Consider the following 21,279-nt stretch of genomic DNA (forward strand, 5'->3'; position numbering starts at 1 on the left):
CTCTTTAATAAAAAAAAATCATACTTTTCTTATATTCTCTTCTTTTTTACAATGCTGAAACATTCCTTTACTGTCTATTATGATAAAATATAATAAATAATAAATATATAAATATAAAAAGAATAAGTTAAAATAATAAAAAATATGATAAAGAAATAAGAGAGAGAGAAAGAAGTTTGTGCTTTATCTAAACACATTTTTTAAATTAATGCGCAAAGAGCTTTTTTAGATACCGATATTAAAATGAAAATTTATCCAATTTATAGTGACACGTCATATAAATATAAATTCAAAATTAATTGCATGTTTTCATATTATATATTCATATTACTTTGTTTATGTACATAATATTTATTGCATTATCTTGCTCAATACAGTACATTCTCTCTTTCTTTCCTATATATACATGTGTAAAAATACATATATATAAATATCTTTCATTATGTTTTCGCACACACACACTTTCTCATTTTATTTTTTATTTTTCATCTTTTTAAATTCATGCTGCTGCATCGCAGCCTCGCCGAAAATTTCGTTTACTTTGCGTTTGCGTTCAGCATCGCTCTTAATCTGTTGCGCGATTTGTACTTTAGTTAAAAATTCTCGATCCCTCCTTATCTCGCGAATAGCGCCCTTGAACTCTCTCTTGTACTTGTGTAGCAATTTCTCTCTTTCCGCTTTTTCTTTCGACATCGGTCTATGATGCTTTCCATCATATCTGCAATAAGATATTAAAATAAATATTGTATATAATATATACTACAATATATACTATAATATATTATAAATAATATCTTGATAACGAATCTTTAATTATATACATTAATCTGTAAAATATACATTAAAAAAAGCTAAATTTTTTGAATAAATTCAAAAATTGTAAAATTAATAAATTAAATAAGAGAAAAATGTATAAAATAATTACACTGTCATTATTTTCGGCTCGTATGTCCTTAAAGGTTTCGGTCTTTTCTTCTCGCGTACAATATACTCCAATTTCTTGCTTTGTAAAAGTTTGAGATCTTTCCGTAGTTGTTTTATGTGACTTCTTATATCTTGTGGATATTTCTTAAATTTATTAATCTTTAATAATTTATAAATAGGCTCAAATATTGAATATGCCGCTTCTAATTCTTGAAGCTGATTTTTGAATTCTGTAACTAGATTTATTGCAGTCAATAAAGCTTTTATTCTGAATTCGTCATCTAATTCTTCATAAACTAAATCACTCGCAAACATATTTGCACCATTTGGATCAATTGTGATTTCAGTGTTATCGATCACTAAAACTTTACAGGCTGTTTTAAATGGTGGTATAATTTTCACTTTTTCTGTCGACTCTGTCGCTGTGTATATAATCCCTCGTAAAAAATTTATCACTGAGGGTGCAAACCGTTTGCTTAATACTGTATACTGTAAATTTTAAAAACATTTAAAATGACATGTCTCTTCAATTTTATATTGTAATAATAAGTGTAAAAAAATGAGCTATATTTACCTCTAAAATAAGTGTACATATAAAAAGACCTTTTGAAATATCACTTCGATATTTCTTGATATGAGCTCTCAGTAATATTTCTGACATAAATACTAAACAAGGAGTCACAATAGGATGTCTGAAGTCCGATGTCGGAAACAACAAAGATACTAATTTAAACAATATAAGCTGAAACCAATAAAAATACATCATATATGTATGTATAAGAGAAGTAGTGTTTTGTGTAAAAAGATATACACACAATATATATAATGTAATATAATATAAATATTTTTTGTAATCTACAGGATTTTTTAACCATAAATATTACACAAATATGTAATAATAGTATATCATAGATTGCCAATTTTTCAATTCTATTTGAAAACTAAAATCTATGCATCTTTTTAAATACTAAATAAATATTTTTTGTATTTTTGAATTATTTAAAAGAGTATGAAAATTATATGCAAAAACTTTTAAATTATATATTTATATAATATATATTTATTAATAAAAGAAAATAGAATTAGTTAGAGACACTTTGTGTATAATTTCTTACCGTATCCATGCCAGGATATCTCTTTTTATTTTTTGCAAATTTCTCATACTTCTCCTTAAGCACTTCTTCTACATAAGTTTTGGTATTTTCTGGACTTAAATGTGCTAGATCATAAAGGTAAGGGCACAATCTAGAATAAAATGAAAGATATATATAAATTATAAGCAATGTACGTAATATACTTAAAATTAGTAAAATATAAATTATATTTACCTGTCAAAGATTTGAAAGCATTTAACTAGATCATCAACATTCTCCATGGAAGCGCAATTATTTATATGTTGTAGCAAATATACAAACAAATTTAACATTTTCTCTTTGTTATTGCCATTTAATGTCCAATGATTACATTTTATAATACGATCTACAATAACTGATTGGTAATCTGCGTTATGATGTTGTAACAATTTTTCTAATTCTTCAGAGCTCTCTGGTGCATTATATGTGTAAGGCAATTCTTTTCGTGCCTTCTCCATGATTTCTTTTCGTTTCAAAAGATCAGTCCTTATCTCCTCTTTTTTATCTTTATCAGATAAATTTTGCACATCTACACTGTTATTGTTCTGTTTCAATATTGATTTGGGACAAATTTGATCCAATTGAGTCATCTGCGTTTTACCTTTGGTCAGATTATTAGCAAATTTGACATGTTTTTCAATGGTTTTATCTTCTTCATCTTCACTAGATGAATCAGATACTTTTAAATCTAACAAACTGTCTTCAGATTCTTCGCCATCCATTTCTTCATTTTCTTCAATTTCTGAATTTTTGTTATCCAGATCTATTTCAGATTCATCTTTAACATTAGATGATTCTGAACATATTCTTTCCTGATTCTCACTATTATCCTCTCTTGTGCTTATTGTATTTTTTTCAGCAATGCTCTCTGATTCAATTTTTGTCTGTTCATCACTAATATCATTGTCATTAGCTTCATCGTTGTCACTATTACTATCTTCTTCATTCCTAGTATCATCAGCATCATTATTCACTGAATTATTGTCATCGTTATCATTAGTATCATCAACAACAGCTTCCAGCATGAAACCATCATCAAGATCATCAGCAGATTTATGCTTACATTGATTATTAGTATCTGATACAAATCCTTTCATTCTTGCCAGTCTGTCAGCTTCAAGCGCTTCCAATCTCTCCTTCTCCTCTTGAACAGTTTCTTCCTCTGATTTTAATTTTTCAGATGGATTACCTCTAGCTTCGAATATCAATTGTCGTACGGCAATATCATAAGCATCAGCTTTCGCAACATCCTTCGTCTCGGTAGTAGCATCTTCTGCCGACTTCTTGGAAGCAGACATGATAGGCAGGAGATCCTTCCATTCAGAATCAAGTTTCTCTGTCAGATCTATCGTTTGCTCGCGTATCTTCTGCTTCTCCGCCTTACGTTTCTTCGATTCCGCAATGAGCTGATCGATCAGATCCTTTCTGGATAAAGCAGAGTCTGGTTTCGACAGAACTCCTCCGCCAAAGTGAGCGTCTACAAAATTTCTATCTAGCTTGCCGCCAGCGTTTTCATCATCGTCGAAATCGTCGTCGCTCTTAGGATCATCGAATTTCTCGATCTCCTCGAGAGTTTGACCCCTGTGGGTCAACACCTCGTCGTCATTCAAATTGAAGATGTTCTTCCTCTTATGCATCTTCATACGTTCCATGGTAAATCTCGCCATCGCCTTATCGTCCGCGCTCATGGCGGAATCCTTCTCGCCTATACGTTTGTCCAGGAACACGTTGTCTTTATTCTTCAACTTGTACTCTTGAAGTAGAGTCTGCTTACGCTTGTTGATGGCTTTCGCCCTCGATACTCCTGGAAGTCCGCGATCATTCTTGTTCCTTCGACCCAGTACATTCTGTTTGTCTCGATTAATGTGCACTTCAAACGGATTCAGCTGTTTTACGCTCTTCTGAGCCCGCTTCTGTTGCGCGAAATCGGACAGGTTCTTCTTCTTAGCCTTAACCATTTTGAGCGAAAGCAATGACAGATCACCCCAATTTTATCGTGTGCGAAAATCAAGCCGGCTTAATTTATTTATAATTTAAATAAAAAATACAGAGTATATTATTATCAAATACTACATTCTCACGTGGGTAGTATTCAGTGACATAACCTCCAACAGTCGACAAAACACATGGCATCGCGGAGAAAAGCGGCAATTTCGTGTCACTTACATAACCAGGTTCTGATTCTTCTTTTGATGGCAAAGAGCAGATTACTCTTTAAATTCTGCTCATGCTGCCAGATTATCTTCTGGTGATGAGTTGACTGAAATGAATATTACAATATTATACGGCTCTTGCAATGCGCGGCGCGTTCAACTTTGAATCGACTTTAACCTTCAAGTGACGCTGCGTCAGTCACGCGGCGCGCGGCGTCGGAATTCGGTACGCGGAGTGGGGGGAGAGTGGTGGGAGCTGGGCGGCGGTGGGGGAATGCGCGCGCCGGAGCGCCCCACCACCCAACCCCCACCACTCTCCCCCACTCCGCGCACCGAATTCCGACGCCGCGCCGCCGCGCGCCGCGCGACCGCGTGACTGACGCAGCGCCACTTGAAGGTTAAAGTCGATTCGAAGTCGAACGCGCCGCGCACATCGACACGCGCTCTAATATTATATATTATATATTATATATATATTATATATTCTATGATTGTGACTGCTGCCAACTTAAAGACCAATCACAGTCAATTTCAACTCTGTTTCCGTCTAGTTACATCGCCTAATTAGCTGTCGAATAGGGAAATTTTTAAGTCCCGAAAATTATTTTACTCGACAACCAATCGTGTGACATGTGTGTTCATAAAGCTCCCATAGTAATAATTCATATTTCGCGTTGTCACCGTTTGAGGTCTCCAACATCGGTGTTCGGAATTTGTCCGTCACTCTCTCGACCCTTTATCAAGGATAATTCGTTTCGCCTGTATAAGCCGAAGTCTCCTGCGTTGTATTCGCATAAATAGAGCGAACAAGGATACGACAAGGATGAATAAAAAAATCGTCTTGCAATAGTGTTAGCCGAATATATCGAGTGACACATGTGTGCGGTATATATATATACATATAGACATTCATTGACAAAATTATTCCGACACATTATATTTCAATCGCGTCGCCGTTCGGCGAAATGTATACAAACGTTTACGAGAGCCGCAATTTTTTCTTTCCTTTTTCTTGATTTTTTTGCACTCCGAAGCGTCACGATTTTTTGCACTGTCGCGCGATCGAACTCGAGGAGAGAGAGAGATTCGCGAAACAATACTGACAATTTTACGCTCGTAGGTTCGGCGTATCCTGATAATTTAAACGCTTTTTATTGTGCATTCGTATAATTCTTGGTCCAACCTTGGAGAGACCATTTAGTGCTCGACAGATCACTACGATCACTTTGTTATCAAGGTGAAAAGTCCCCGATGTTCTTTTCCCCGTCACTTTACTTTTACTTATACATATATTATTCGCTTTATACATTTGTTAATCGCGTAAAAACTCCGTCGTCACCATTGCGTCAGCATTGTCGAGATAGAGAAAAACTTTTCGCGGTGAATAATATTTCGTCCGTAAAATTAAACGTTGCGTAATGACATTCACGATTTATGCACAGCGTGCGCGAAAAAACTTTCGTAAGATTAATTTTTGCGTAATAAAGTATTGAAACATAGTTTGTGTGCAACACAGAAATCTTTGACTGTTATTACATTTCTATAATTAAAAGGAGTTGTGCAACAACTTTACTAGAGATAAGGAATAATTTGAACAATTGAAAGTCAAAAGTCCATATATGTGTGATAAATAATTTTCTCACTTAAAAAAAAAAAAGAAATCAAAACTGCAAGTTTAATTGAGAAATTCCTGTATAATATTTTGGTTTTAAAAAGTCTATGCATAAACTGTTTTTACAAAGAGTGCAATGTACAGTGATAATAATTAAAATGTATTAATAAATATATAAATATTATTTTAATGATGTTTAATGTTTTAATGATGTTTTTAAGATGGTGATGAGCTTGTGAATGCTTTGCTGAATCACGATGTCGGACGACAATATGCCACATATTTCATATGGACTCGATAGTCGTGGAAGAATAGTGCGTATAGAATCAGGTATAACCAGAGCAAACATCAGACGTCTTCCAAGCATAGAGGAAGCTCTAAGGAGACTTAGTACAAATCTGAGAGCTGATAGACAACTAAGTGAGCCCAGTAATGGTAATATATAACCAAAAGAATTCTGTGTACAAGAAAGATTTGTAATTTAGAGACACTTAGGGTTGCTTCGATCAAACTCATTGATTAATTTAATCAGTCCATTCAACTGGGATAGAATTGTCCATACAGTAAACTTTGCAACTAGACAATTTATTGTTCTTAATCTCTTTTCATGTGTCAAACAAGAAAAAATTATTAATTTTATCTAAATATTAATGAAATACAAGTTATTTGATAAGTCAATTATTGAGTAAGTTAACTAGAGTTTAGTTAAAGTAATTAACTTATTTATTTTTTTTTGTAGCAGAAGTATCTGATCCTCAAGTAGTACGAATGGCATCATTGGAGGATGAAAGTTCTCAGAATGCATTTGATGATGCAACGGATCAAGAACTGTCTGCCGACATGACTGATGGAGCATCCTCTCCAAATCAGATCACATCTAGCGTGCCATCATTAACTCCGGAAGAAGAGTAAGTTTATATTATCTGAAATAGTCATTAAATAATAATAGCATAAAGTATATGCTCAATTAATGATCCTGATTTGATATTTTGATATACTTATATATTTTTATATCATATATTTTCCAGTTTTTTATTCTCTAAATTTGTAACAAATTGTTTGATTACTGTACAATTGTTTCATATTAACTTACAACATTAATCTCTTTATCTAGCAAGCGATACTGTTGGGTATGCTTTGCAACCGACGAAGATGATGCGACTGCAGCATGGGTTAAACCGTGTCATTGCAGAGGTACTACAAAGTGGGTTCATCAGGGTTGCATACAGAGATGGGTCGATGAGAAGCAGAAGGGTCACGCTGGGCATGCTGTGGCCTGTCCACAATGCAACACAGAATATATTATAGTTTATCCAAACATGGGTAAGTACGTACCAGTCAGTAACATAATCACACAGTTTAGAAACGTAAGGATCTCATTTATATCCTTTATGCATGTAGTGTATGGTACGTGCAAATCAATTGCAGGTCCATTAGTGGTAGTACTTGACACGATTGATGCAGTTATCTTCCGAGTATGTCCTTTCATTGCTGCTGGTATAGTAGTCGGATCCATATATTGGACAGCTGTAACTTACGGTGCAGTTACTGTTATGCAAGTGGTCGGTCACAAGGACGGTCTTACTATGATGGAGCAGGCCGATCCTTTAGTTTTATTAGTTGGCTTACCAACTATCCCAATTATGCTAGTTCTGGGAAAAATGCTTCGATGGGAAGATCAAGCTCTCAGTTTTTTAAGACGTCACGCGTCCAAGGTTCCTATTTTAAGGCATTTTCTACCGAGTAGGTTAGTATCAATAACATTATTTTTGATACAATTTATACTTTATAGTGAAAAGAAGTAAAATTTAATTTAAATTTCTAGAATAACTTTTTCAATTTGCTGCAAATATTTGATGCATTTTTTAAAATGATATATGTCATGAATATATACAACATGAAAAACAGTTTTTGTCTACGAAAAGAAAACAAAGTACATAAAATAAAAATGATGAAAGAAAAATTTCAAATTATCAAATTTAATGTTTATGACTGTTACAGTTATTCCGATGAGGATACAAGTATGCAATCTGAAGATATACCACCAATGAACGATCCAGTGTCCGCAACGCGTGTTCTTTGTGGCGCGCTTTTATTGCCAACTATCGCCAGTTTATGTGGAAGATTATTCTTCGAAAGCATAAACTCCAATTTTCAAAGAACATTGTTGGTATGTATTATTAAAATTACAATATTGCGAAAATAATAAAATATTTTCGGATGATATACATAATAATCTCATGTCATTAAAATTTAGTTATTATTTCTTATTTATAGTATCTTGGTTAAATTACTATTATAATCCACCAACTTTTATAAATAATTCTGTGTGTGTGTGTTTATAATGGTATATAATATATAATTTTCTATTTTTTTATATCTACAGGGCGGTGTAGCCTTTATAACAATAAAAGGCGCATTCAAGATTTATCACAAGCAACAACAATACAAGAGACAATGTCAGCGTCGTGTAATGGATTATACGGAGAACAATGTAGCATTATACAGACGGCAACAGGATCCCGAAAGTGATCGAAGTTAAGTAAATTCTCAACGAATATTCAAATGCCAATTAATTAATAATGCATATAATTTTTCAAATGTAAAGCAACTTAACTTTTTAGCAACGTTTGAGTATAAAAAAAAATTTGGCAACTCTCTTCAGTGTCATATATTTATGGTGATACATAATACAGGTGTGAAATAATGGAGACAGAGTTGTGTACATATATATATATATATATGAGCATATAAAAATAAGAATTGTATATGAGCATTGTCTCACAGTGGTTAGTTTAGGATTATATTTTCTAAAAAGGTGAAGGATGTTGAATACGAATGACATCCCCTTTAAATCAACATTTAAAGGGAGGAAATACTTTTTAATAATTATTAAACCGATAATACTTTCTGCAATCTTCCTTATATGATATATGAAAATTGAAATAATTATACGATTCTTTCTTTACCCGCGTACTAGAGAATCACCTAGCTTTAATTAATCTCTTAGAGAGATTATTATTGGATTTTTCATATTATCATAAAGTGTACAAGATGCAAGTACTATCACGGGAAAAGAATTAATTGACAAATTGCTATGACAAATATTTGTTATTTATAACTCTTTACTGTGACTTTACTCTAGACTTGTATATATATATGTATATCCTTGCAACATACATTCATACATATACACAACACACTTATAAATAATATATGTATATTTACATATATATTATTTATATTGTAGTTGTATATCTACATATACATATATATTTACACATATATACATATATAAATAAATATATATATATATATATATATATCTATATATCTATATAAGTCTACATTATTAGAAGTAAGATTTATAGGCTATATTTTGTAATCTAATTTCTCACATGTAAATGCTATTATGAAATAACTTGTAGCAAATATAAAAAATTATAAATATCTGCTTACAGTGCTTACAGTGTTTACAGTATTACATCTTTAACAAAATTTGTTCCTTATACATTTTATTTTGTAATGCTATCAGTATGGATCGAAGATCAGAATATCAGAATATCTCAATAATCACATAAAGATTGTTTGAATATTCTAATTAACTCATTGATATGAAATGGAAAAAGGATTTCAAATGATAAACATAGCATTTTATAATACTTCTGTGTGAGAAACAGTATATTTTATTATTTTATTTTACATTATTTTTCAGATAAAAGATTCTCTTACACGAGAGTATATAAATATAATATTAATATTAATATTATATAATAGTTAATATTATAATATTATAATAATATTAATATTATATAAATATAAATATTATATTAGAAATATATATAAATTTTATATATATATATATATATATATATATATATATATATGTTATATTTATATACTTGTATAAGGGAATCTTTTATCTGGAAAATAATGTAAAGTATTATATAATGTATCTGATTTCCTAATTCAATATAAATTGTATTCTTGCAAAATGATAAAGATAACCGAGTAATATTGAGACAGTCCAATATGAGTATTTAGAAGTTTACTCTGTAGTAAGATTACAGTAATGTTAATTAATTTTTCAATTGTTTAATTTAACTGAAAATCTGATTAAACCAGATATATATATTATAAAGTACATAAATCAATATATTTAGCACTGAATATTATTACACACAACCAAATTGTAGAATTTCTAGGAAAATAAGTTCTTAAATGCAGTAATTTTCTTATATGTTATATAAATACATTTATTGAATATAGATTTTCCTATAATGTGCAAAGATGATCAACTAATTAAGTACAATTTTTCTAGCAAATACTTAACATAAGATAATGCTATATATACATATTTTAAGTACTTTAGTTTTTCAAAATAAGGGAAATCTAGAAAGATATACTGTAAATATTTTTTCCACTCATGTGTGAAACTGCCCTTTTAAATCTTAAAAACAACACTATATTGAAGATAACACATGTACATATTTTTTTATAATTAATTTATAATGTTTCTAATATACAAATAATTTATTAATATTTAAATCATAATTGCTTTGTATTTTTTACACATTTAAATTATATAACACTTTGTTTTTTTTGTGACTTTTCTTTGCATTTGTATGTCAAAAAGATAATATCACTTTTTTCTAAATTTATTAATAGAAATTTAATTTACAATTTACTTTTTGATCAATCAATGATCAATATTTGAAAATTCAAAACACAAAAATATAAAAAAAATATTTACGATATTTAAAAAGTATGCTTTTTGTGAAAGTATATGAAAAACTTTTATGTATAATGCTGGAGATTAATGAAAATAAATAACAGCTAAATCAATATATAATTGTATTAAAGTGTCTATGCTTGGATTGAAATTTTTACTTTAGCCTCAATAGAAGCAATTTTAATGATACAATTGAATGTCCGTATACTAAACTCTGTTATCCATAAACTTATCTATTTGTTGTCATTCAAGTTGAATGTTTAAACTTCTTTATCTGCTCTTGTCACTATGTATGTACATATTCACATCTATTACTCTAATATTCGAGCAAAAAAAGCACATCACACAAGAATATACAATATTTTCAATCCGAGCATGTGATATCGAAATAAAAAAGTCAGGACTACAGAGAAAGTTTACAATAAGGACATTGTTTGGTCCCGACAAGCTCACGATACCGATATTACTGTATGATATCGATCATCATACATTAACAAAATTTAAGTCTTAGATGCATTTATACATATTTTCTTATATACACACTGTAAATTATTAGCAAATGCAAAATTTATAAATTAAAGTGAAAAGGATTATTTGTTATGATAATCTTTTAATGAAGGTCCAATGTATTTTAGAGAAGAAGAATAAAAGTCTGGCGGACTCTCTATGACGGACAACTGTACCTCTTCAACTATCGATTCTGCCGATTCTGTACACAACTTAAAATTAACAACCTTGAAAAATGTACACGGTCTTGGTCCTTTGCCGAACTCGTCGACGTCGTACGGCGGACTGAGTATATCTAAGAAAGCCGCAGGACCCTCTACACATGAGATTTCGTGCAGATTCTTCTCCGATGGTGTGAGAATACAAGCGGGCGAATTACTGTGAAGGGAGATTGAACGATGCCTGACTGCCGCAATCTTCTCGTTCAATTTAATTACATGATCACTTTTCGTCCTCAAACTATAGCTGTTTAATTCCACTGCACCACTGATCGCCTGTTATATAAGTGATACATATATTACAATTTATAAACGTATATCAAGTTTTATATACAACAATTTTATGTATATACGGCAAGCGACAATGTGTCATTGTGTGTCGTTGAAATGTATTTTACCTTTAACAAGCCATGCATTCCGGGATGATCGTGCATAGGCATCGTGACTCCGTGTTTCAGTATGAAAATCGCGATTGTTATGTCCTTATTTTCGAATATGTCCATCACACACATAGGCGCCGGTTGTCTGCTGACATAATCGAGAATGTTCTTATCGAGTCTCACATCCTCGGCGGTTATTTTATTCATCAGACTCCATAGTTTGTCCAGGCTCTTCTGACAGAGCCGGCTCTCGCCGAACGTTTTCATCGCCTGCTTCGCCAAAATTTCGATCGCCGATGCCATAATCATACGCTTTATTGTGTCACTCGCGCTTCTCGAATCTATATCCTTTCAAAATATTATCGATGAATAATTACGCAGATTTTTGTGCTCCGATATTTACCTGAAAAAAAAAAAAATCAGCCATAACCTCAAATATGTACAAAATAAGAAAGAGATTTGTCGATAAGAAAATGAAAATGAAAAAAATTTAATCAATTGGAAAGATCATTTGAAAAAGAGGACAACGTTACCTTACCGTGTAATAATAAGGTTTGCGCGTACAAAGTATAAAATCACATCCAAGTATGTATAGATTCGTGTGACAGAACGGAGCAGATATTTAAATCGTAAATCAATCATGCGAGTACATACACGCTTGCATTATATATTTTCTTTCTCATCCCCATCATCTTATCGTGTTTTGCTGGACGATGTCAAGGAGCGCGATTTTAGGGTGACGTTTCATTTGACGTTTGTGACATATGACACAAACGCACGTGACATATGTCACAAGACTCGTCGCGAACCGATTGGCCGAAAAATTCCCTATTTAGCTACAGCCAATCACTGATCGATTCGACAAAGTTGTCCAACACATGAGAGCTGAATTCCGTAAAGCGTATATGCACGCATTTTCTATAATATACGTGACGTGTACTATAGATAAATGCGCGCATATGCGCTTTACGGAATCCAGCCGAGGATACCGCCTTAAGGCCCTGCGCACATAGAAAAAATATTAGGAATAAAAATTATTATAATAATTATTTTAAAATAATAAAATCGAAAAAACTCTGATATAAAAATACAAAGTCGGATATAAAGGACTAATAAGAGCTCTTTAAATTCGAATTTGTATTTATATATCAGAGTTTTTTTCGATTTTATTATTTTAAAATATATTATATATATATTATTATTATATATTATTTTTAATTATTTTATTATTTTAAAATATTTATTCTTAATATTTTCTCTATCGTGGACAGGGCCTAAGGGGGGGCCTCGATGCGCAATCTTGACGGTATTTTAAACCTCCGTCCAGTCTGCTGTCAGTGCTGTCAACGTCAGTCAACGTCGTCGGCTCGGCCCGGCGGTGCTCGGCATCGTTCGACTCTGTCGGGTATGCTCGGCCACCTCGGGTAGTAGCAGCAGCAGCGGAGCAGGCGGACTCGTCCACCACCGTCCGGTCCAGGGTCCAGTCTTGCCGAGAGAGCGGGAGCTAGGCTTGGGGGTTAGCGAAGTTTCGTCTGGTTTCGTCGAACTCCAGGCCAGGCAAGAAAGATGGCTGCCGCGGCGAACGTTGCGCCGGAGAATCAGTACTTCTACGAGGATGTCGTCTATCGCGTGGACAAACGAGGCAACGTCGTCTTCGGCATCGTCATGGAGAATGACGATCAGGACATGTCCGAGGAGAGCTCCGACAGCGAGGAGAGCCTGCCGAAGCGGAAGAAGGGGGAGATACGCATGATCTGGCATCCGTCCGGCGTCGAGGAGTTGGTCAACTGTAAGAAGGTAATCGCGATTATAATTCATGCATTTCGCGTGTGTCGAGAAGGATCGATCGAGATCGTGTATATGTCCCGGTGTCTCGCATCTTTCATACTACTTGGTTTATTGGCAGCATGAAAGGCGATGATCTTTCGTTGCGGCACCGGATCGCGATTAAAAGCTCAGACGTTTCATTATGTCGAGATTTTGACGACGTTTTACTTCCAGGTTCACCTGGCCGATAGGACCCTCATGCCCGGAGACGTAGTACGTAGGATGATCAAGGGTAAAGATACGCAGAGAGGCTACTGCAGAGACATAGAACTGACTGCATGTGTGCAGGTCATTGGTACCAAGCAGGTGCTTACAAATATCAAGAGCGAAGACCTAATTCCATTGCAGGTACATGGATACGATCTCTTCGCAGTGAAATGTAGCTGGCATACTAGTTGTATACTGAGACAAGCAGTTGTCGTTTGTAGGAATTTGCAACGGATATGGCAGTCTGCATGGACTCTTGGGTCGGTGGCATTAGAATGACACACTTTAAATTATGGCTGGTAACACCAGACGGATCGCATTGTGTTATAAACGAGATGGACTCCTGTGTGTTGGGACAATTGGAAGAGACGCGAGATAACGTAAGATCAAATACAATTAATTATTCATGTATAGGTATCTTGTTCTATAGATGCGAATAGTAAACATTCTCTTTTAGGACAATGATTTTCCGCATTCTACCGAATTCTACCCTGGTCAAAGCCTATGGGGTCCTGTTCACTGTCTGGAAGATGCACAGTGGATTCAGTGCACCAAAGAAATGAAGGCAAAGAGAAAATTGAAACCGCAAAAGATAACGAAAGTGATTGTGGAGAAAGTGGAGACCGATTGGGTCGGCGTGCATTGGCAGTGTCGAGCGTATTCGAAAGACGGCGCCTGGTCCGATCAGGCACAACCAAAATTCGTGGTCGAGGGTGAAGATCTGAAAAAGCTGAAACTGCTAAATGTGTTCGAGCCTTCGACGGTACAGGTCGGCGATCGCAATTTTTACATCATTAAGGGAAACGAAAACGTTATTACACGTGAAAAGTGGCGAAAACAGCAGAGGGATATTTACCAAGTTCCTAAGCAGAGTCCGAAAAAGACGCGTCTAAATATTACGGTGACGAAGCTGCCGGATGACAAGAAGAAGGAGCAAAGAAAGGATAAAATATCCAATCAACGATCGGTAGAAGAGGGCAGTCAAAGTAATGGTGTTCACTCGCAGGATGTCGTGAGTAATAACACTTTGATGCTGCCACCTAAAAATCAGCACGCCGAAAGTTCGGACGAATGGGATACCGAAGATACCACGGGTTCGCAAAGTGATACGGCTTCGGTAATCATTTGTTTTTTCTCTTTGTTTTTCGTCAATTCTAAGAAAGTGAGATCTAAGATAGAAATTATTGATGCGCTCCATAGGTCTCTAGTGGTTGCTCCAGCATGTCGTCAATGGGGAAGAAAAAGAAGGGTCCTGCATTGATGACGAAAGTGCTGAAGAAAAAGAAGTTGCGAAAAGCGAAAAAGAAAGTACCGCCTGTTCCATTAATTCCTGGGACAAAGATAGTTGTAGAAACTTTGTCCACTAATACAAAAGCTAACGTTGTGTGGCAAGATGGTTCAGTAGAATTTGGTATTAATACTATGATTAATATTTATTAGTTGTATCATAAATTATATTTATTCGAAATGTATAATAATGAATTATAATTAATATAATTTTTTTATTGACATTATTGATATATTATTAAAGAAAATAGATAATTTCAATTGTATATACATATATATATTATTGGAACTTTGTTTTTTTAAATTATATATATACATTTTTTTTTCACAGCGTATGGTACTAAATGTCATATATTTTTTTTAGGCATACCATCAACACAATTATATCCAATTCATCATCTGGATGATAAGGAATTTTTCCCAGGTGACTTTGTCGTAGATCAAAAGGAGGAATCTAGAATGTATGGTGTTGTACAAAGTGTCGATCATCAAGGTCGTACTGCCAAGATAAAGTGGTTTCGGACATATACTTCTAGTCAAAATCCAGAGTGAGTGTTACGTAAAGATAAAAACTCTTTTGTTTCTAATCACTTTTTTCATATGTTCATTTTTTTTTCACATACCTCAAAACTTTCATCATCTTTGAATTTCTAGAGAATTTTGCTATATATATATATATATATATATATATATATATAATTTAAAATAATTACAAATATAAATCAAAGGAAATGGTAAAACTTTCAATTTGTTCGATTATTTTCTTACCTAGGCCGATCTTTCTGGAGGAACGCGAAGTGAGCGTTTACGATTTGAAGGATCATCCAGATTTCCAGTACAGACCGGGAACCCTAGTGATTCGAATAGCGAATTTCGAGGGTGAGGACGCTGGATGCACCGCCGGTCAAGTGTTGGACAATTATCCAGAGGGACGAGTGAAAGTATGGTGGGTCGACGGTCATGTTAGTATGTGTTGGCCGCAAGATTTGTACAAGGTCGGGGAATACGACAGTGACGAGGGGGAACTGTGGGATGATGTTTCATCCGATTCGTCGTGGGAAACAGAACTGGAGGATTGCTTTATTGCCGATAATGATGGTACCGAGCAGACAGAATTGGAGAACATAAAACCCAAGTTAGCGGCGCACATCGAGAAGGCCAGGATCGCAATGTCGAGATTGGAAGAGATCTTCACACAAAATCCGTCGTTGCAGACAACAGAAGTGATGAGAAAGCTTCTAGAGGTCTACAAAGATTGTCGTTATATGGACAAATTGATGGGCACCTCGTTCTTTCACGAATGCCACTTCCAAGGACTCCTTGAGCGGGTGAGAGAACGCGGTAGAGCGAATGTGGCGCAACGCATGGCCGATCAAGTGACGAGACTCTTCACACCCAAAACAGAATATCCGGAAGAATCCATGGATAAAGATAGTTTAAAGATTTCGAGAAACGGCGATGATCAATATGCAATTAGTGTATCGGAGAAGCAGCAGGTCGCTACAATCATTAATAGATCGGAAATTGACAATACCACTAATATCGAGAACAATACCAAAAAGCAGGACGACGAGGAGCCGGTTAATCAATTATTCATATGTCCCAATCCCAATCCCGAGGATTCTGGATTGTATTCGGCTGAGAATTCGAAGAAGGAGTCGGGTTCCAGCGAGTCCAGTGGGGAATTCCTCATGAGCGAGGACGTTAATAACGCGCCGGAATGTTCGTCCACGACGAACATCGCGGGCTTGCCCGACAAGGCGGAAGTGAACAGGGTGAAAAAAGTGCCGACGAGTCTTGCGACTTCTCAGAACGTCGGAACGTCACACGTGTGCGTCAAGTTGTGTAACCTGATTAAAGCGCAGCTCGTGTTGGCGCACGCCGAAGTGTCTAGGAGGTTCGGTCTGGGCAAGATGTCGTTGTCGGACGCGGAGAAGACTTCCCCGCGGAAAAAACAGAAGGGCGAGGAAGAGGAGGAACGGGTGGAGACGACGGATCCGTCCGAGTGTTCCGTCGAAATCCCACCGCCGGTTTATACCGAGGGCGAAGGCTTCTCCATAGAGGAGACCGCGCCCGATAGTCACAAATTCAAGCTGACCATGTTCCAGCCCACCGATCCAACCAACTTCTTCAGAACTGTCTCCAAGGAATTGAAATTGCTGAAGAGCTCACTTCCGCCGGGCGTGTGGGTAAAGGGATTCGATGACCGTATAGATCTGTATTCCGTAATGTTCCGCGGTCCCGAGAAAACGCCCTACGAGGACGGGCTCTTCCTCTTTGACTTCCAGTTATCGGCCGACTATCCAGTCGCGCCGCCTCTCTGTCATTACATTTCCTACTGCAGCGATCGGTTGAATCCCAATCTCTACGAAGACGGGAAGGTGTGCGTGAGTCTGCTAGGAACCTGGTCCGGTCGCGGTACGGAGGTATGGACGAGTTCGTCGACCCTGTTGCAAGTGATCGTCTCGATACAGGGTCTGATTCTTGTGAGCGAGCCATACTTTAACGAGGCGGGCTTCGAGAAGCAGAAGGGCTCGCAGCAGGGACGCGAAAACTCGAGGATGTATAACGAAATGGTGGTACTGAAGCTGGTGCAGGCGCAAACCAAGTTGCTGCTACACCCGCCGCCTGTATTCAAGGACATTATCATCATGCATTTCAAGAATCATGCCGAGAAACTGCTGCAGAGACTGGAACTGTGGATGGAGATATCCGAGCAGCACAACAATCAGCATCCGCTATCTCCCGTCACCCCAACTACGTTTAAAGAGATCGCCGATATCGGTAAATAATAAATATCTTATTATCTATAATAAATATTTTTCTTATACTAGACTTTTTTGTCTTTTATACTAGATATAACAAATTCTTGCTCCCCTTTTTTACAGACGAGAAAGTATTGCCCGAATTTCCGCTCATTCCGGCATCGCGCGGTTTCTGCATAACCCTCTGCAAGACTCTGGGAACGTTTAAGGAGGTGCTCGTTAGAGAGAATATAATGCAAAGGCCGAGTGAATGGCAGAACAATGAAAACATCGTGAGGTTAAGGAACAATACTGCGAATCAGTGCCAAGAAATGTCAAACAAATCGGTTAACAGTAAAGTTGCAGAATGTAATCAGAGCAGTAGCGGCATGAGCAATAAGGAAAGTAACAAAAAACTGGCGTTAAATGGCAATCAATCTACTAAAGAGGTGACGTCATCTTCCGCAACGAATAGCTTTGCGGCGGCGCCGAGCGAAACGAAAAAAGGTCTCTTGAGCCAAAACACCAGCTAGCCACAAGGTAAAAGTAAGCATAAATCGAAACGCTTAGCCCGTTTAAATTATTATACGACTGTTCGGTAATATATATATTTTAATATATATATATATATTTCAATAATTTATCGTATACGGAATTTCAAATCACACAAACATACGCTGACACGCAAAATATACATGCGATATAACCTATCGATAATCTTTACTAACGACGCGATAATTTTTAATAGAAATATCGTGGCTTTATCGTGTTGCTCCACAACTAAAGACAATTGTTTTAAGAGTAACTATGAATAGAGGAGGGAAAAAAGAGAGAGCATAAACGCGCGATTATAAATACACGAGCAAAAGAACGCATTTTTTGCACAACACACACAAACACATATACAACACACATACAGAGAGATACATATACACAAAAACTTCACATACTATCAAGACAAATTGTAAAATTATCGCGTTAATTCGACATCGAAGTAAAAAGAAAAAAAAGAAGACCTATATAAAGCTCCTCTTGCATTTAGTTCCATACTTTTAAGTATAAAGATATTGCGTTGCCTGTGACAAATATAACAAATTAGCTGAAATCTCGAGTAAGGTAAAAAAAAATATATATATATAAAATATAGCACAAAAAGAGGAAAAGAGAGAGAGTTAGGCAGAGTTTGCCATTCTGTAAAACAAATATGGAGAAGAAAATATGGCGAGAGATAAAGACCAGTAGCAATACGCCGAACTAACGAGGAAAAAAAAAAAACGTTGCAATAAGATCTTAAAGGATAATAGTAGCGTGTTAATTCTGCGTAGCACATTTTCATGACTGCACTTTCAGTAACGTGTGATGTATTGTCGAAATTGTAAGTCGATTATTCCCGTCGAAACATATATACATATACATACATATGTACGTTAATACATATACATATATATGTATGCATGCATGTATGTATATCTTTTGGAATTACTATGCCATCCAAGTAAAGTGTTGGACCTTTATAAGAAAGGTACTCGTGATCAATCGTTTTCTCTTACGAAGAATCTCAGTGGATTTCCACCTTTTATCTCAGAAATTTTATTGCAGACAGTTGATCGAAAACGAAGCTTAGCCAGAGATCGAGGCTCGAGATTCGCTTGTTTAAAAAAAAAAAAGATTAAAATTGTGCTCTCTATCGAGCCGCAAGAATCTTTCTTATAACGGCTCAACATTGTACTACGAATATTCTCAAGCGAAAAACTATGAAGAGTGACTTTAATCGCAGACGTGTAGAGGGAAAATAGCTTAGGAGAAAAAAAAAAAAAACACAAATCCATATCTAGATGAAATCTTTACGACGACTATGTCTAGTGTATATGGATTTTCTTAGCACATAGCTTGTAAAGCATAGAAATTTAGAAAGAACTGCATTATCCTTAATCTTTTGTCGAGATCGTCGTCGAAGGTAGATCTTCCTTTTTTCATTCCTATAATTTTTCGAGATATATATATATTGCGGAAGAGGACTGATTCGAACGTGTTTACTCTCGAGTATTATTCCAATTATTAACTATCGTTATTATTTATTAGTTTGATCGATAATTAAAGTGCATCGTAAAATGGTGTATACAGTATTATTCATTTATTTCGTTTAATGATTCCCACGTAACATATTTAGGATCAGGGAGTTGTTTTCTGTGTGTAAAGCTACGTTTATACCGATGCACATTTAAGATAAAAAGAAGAATGACAAAAAAAAAGAGATTTTTAGAGATCAATCTAACAATTAATAATTACGTAAGCTAGTAAGATGTTGATGCGGAGTGATATTTAAATATTCGTCAGTAATTGTTTTCCTCTTTGTTACACACACACCCTTCTCTCATGATCCTTTTCAGACACGGAAGAAAAGTATATATATATATATATCGAGATCATCATCATTCGACTAGCAAAGCACCCGTATACGTATTTTCTGTATGTCGATCGATTTCTTTCTCTTGTTTAGCGAAGGATAAGGAGACTCTGGAGACTCTTAAAGAGATTTATGGTGCTAACAAATGAGTTTGCGAGAAAAGACAGCAGGTGTCTTCGAGGATTATGAGATATTGCGATGAGAGAGATCCTTGTTAGGGAGTGTAAATGAGTGTGTTAATAGAGGCGGAGGAAAAAAATAGGCGAAATGCTGAGAATAAAGCCGCCAAAACGTTTGGGATGCCTTGTATATGTGCCAGCTATATTTACATTTGATTACAACAATTATATTCGTGTGTGAGTCACGTTTTTGAAAATTTGTTTCACGCATTGCGGAAGGGGAAAAGAAAAGAAAAAGAAAGGAGGAGCCGCCTGAATGTGCGATGATTCGCTATAAATAATTACGAGCGTAAAACGTGAGCGTAAAGAAGAAAAAAGAAAAAAGAAAACCAGAAAGAAAAAATAGTTCTAGTCTAACATGAAGTTGATGTACGATAGATTATTTAACTTTTTATTTATAATTTTTATTTTTAATTTTGTTCGAGACTGTTCTTCCCCTACCTTCGTTTTCCCATTCATTGTCTCTTAAGCTCTTCTTCGTATGTAGGAAATTATATTTAAGATTGTTATATTTTATTATTTAAGATTCACTTCCTCGCGTGGCGTCGAATCGTCGTTTTTATTGTATTCTGTAAAGTTTTGTTTAAGTTTAAAGGCATTTCATTGAGATCATTTCCTCTCATTTGCCTTTTCGTTTTATTATACTATCAATCAAATCGAATATGCAGATTCGTAGTAATTTGCTGAAGATGTAAGTTCAGTTTCCTTAATTCGGGTCAATAAAAAGTCATTACAGGATTCAACGGACGTCAAAATGTGCCGTATCTTTTATCGACACTCGTCCTTTATGAACCTTTAATCCCGTCATTTCGGAGACACTTATTTTGATACAATTATTTATAAGAAAATTATTTGCAAATATTATTTCAGTGTATTAATAATGTCTGCAATGACAATTGAAGATACGTAATTCTCAATTAAACGTTCTACATTCATGCAACGTCGAGATGGTAGAAATCGTGATAAAGT

General features: G+C 35.1%; 4 protein-coding genes across 13 annotated transcripts; 2 read left to right on the forward strand and 2 right to left on the reverse strand.

Moving 5' to 3' along the window:
- Positions 1–322: 322 nt before the first annotated feature.
- On the reverse strand, positions 323–5,310 carry L(3)07882 (Nucleolar protein 14 homolog l(3)07882). 2 transcript variants are annotated; one of them, XM_083032263.1, is made up of 6 exons: positions 5,188–5,310; positions 2,253–4,317; positions 2,040–2,169; positions 1,499–1,666; positions 926–1,413; positions 323–718 (listed from the first exon to the last, which is right to left on the reverse strand). In XM_083032263.1, the coding sequence occupies exons 2-6, from the start codon at positions 4,013–4,015 to the stop codon at positions 472–474; spliced, it is 2,796 nt and encodes a 931-aa protein (XP_082888389.1). In that variant the 5' UTR covers positions 4,016–4,317; positions 5,188–5,310; the 3' UTR covers positions 323–471. The 2 variants fall into 2 exon arrangements, with proteins under 2 accessions (XP_082888389.1, XP_082888390.1); XM_083032264.1 differs by lacking the exon at positions 5,188–5,310 and adding an exon at positions 4,389–4,421.
- Positions 4,905–8,557, forward strand: LOC145932997 (E3 ubiquitin-protein ligase MARCHF5). 7 transcript variants are annotated; one of them, XM_083032271.1, is made up of 7 exons: positions 4,905–5,095; positions 6,044–6,242; positions 6,562–6,730; positions 6,937–7,145; positions 7,224–7,569; positions 7,824–7,992; positions 8,209–8,557. In XM_083032271.1, the coding sequence occupies exons 2-7, from the start codon at positions 6,080–6,082 to the stop codon at positions 8,362–8,364; spliced, it is 1,212 nt and encodes a 403-aa protein (XP_082888397.1). In that variant the 5' UTR covers positions 4,905–5,095; positions 6,044–6,079; the 3' UTR covers positions 8,365–8,557. The 7 variants fall into 7 exon arrangements, with proteins under 7 accessions (XP_082888397.1, XP_082888391.1, XP_082888398.1 ...); XM_083032265.1 differs by having other exon boundaries at positions 4,908–5,095; positions 6,044–6,257; XM_083032272.1 differs by having other exon boundaries at positions 4,909–5,095; positions 6,044–6,257; positions 7,251–7,569.
- Positions 8,558–10,095: 1,538 nt separating this feature from the next.
- On the reverse strand, positions 10,096–12,469 carry LOC145933007 (2-aminoethanethiol dioxygenase). Of its 3 annotated transcripts, none has more exons than XM_083032332.1 (3): positions 12,314–12,469; positions 11,678–12,062; positions 10,096–11,555 (listed from the first exon to the last, which is right to left on the reverse strand). In XM_083032332.1, exons 2-3 carry the CDS (start codon positions 11,966–11,968, stop codon positions 11,145–11,147), a joined length of 702 nt encoding a protein of 233 aa, XP_082888458.1. In that variant the 5' UTR covers positions 11,969–12,062; positions 12,314–12,469; the 3' UTR covers positions 10,096–11,144. The 3 variants fall into 3 exon arrangements, with proteins under 3 accessions (XP_082888458.1, XP_082888457.1, XP_082888456.1); XM_083032331.1 differs by having other exon boundaries at positions 12,193–12,467; XM_083032330.1 differs by having other exon boundaries at positions 12,198–12,464.
- A 503-nt stretch (positions 12,470–12,972) lies between these two features.
- On the forward strand, positions 12,973–21,065 carry LOC145932998 ((E3-independent) E2 ubiquitin-conjugating enzyme UBE2O). The gene is made up of 8 exons (XM_083032273.1): positions 12,973–13,456; positions 13,661–13,834; positions 13,915–14,073; positions 14,151–14,810; positions 14,894–15,104; positions 15,345–15,528; positions 15,753–17,764; positions 17,869–21,065. Exons 1-8 carry the CDS (start codon positions 13,226–13,228, stop codon positions 18,255–18,257), a joined length of 4,020 nt encoding a protein of 1,339 aa, XP_082888399.1. The 5' UTR covers positions 12,973–13,225; the 3' UTR covers positions 18,258–21,065.
- Positions 21,066–21,279: the final 214 nt, after the last annotated feature.

The sequence above is a fragment of the Prenolepis imparis genome, unplaced genomic scaffold, assembly GCF_030444845.1.
Source record: "Prenolepis imparis isolate NDT839.2.m4 unplaced genomic scaffold, iyPreImpa1.0 SCAF_2, whole genome shotgun sequence".
Lineage (NCBI taxonomy): Eukaryota > Metazoa > Arthropoda > Insecta > Hymenoptera > Formicidae > Prenolepis > Prenolepis imparis.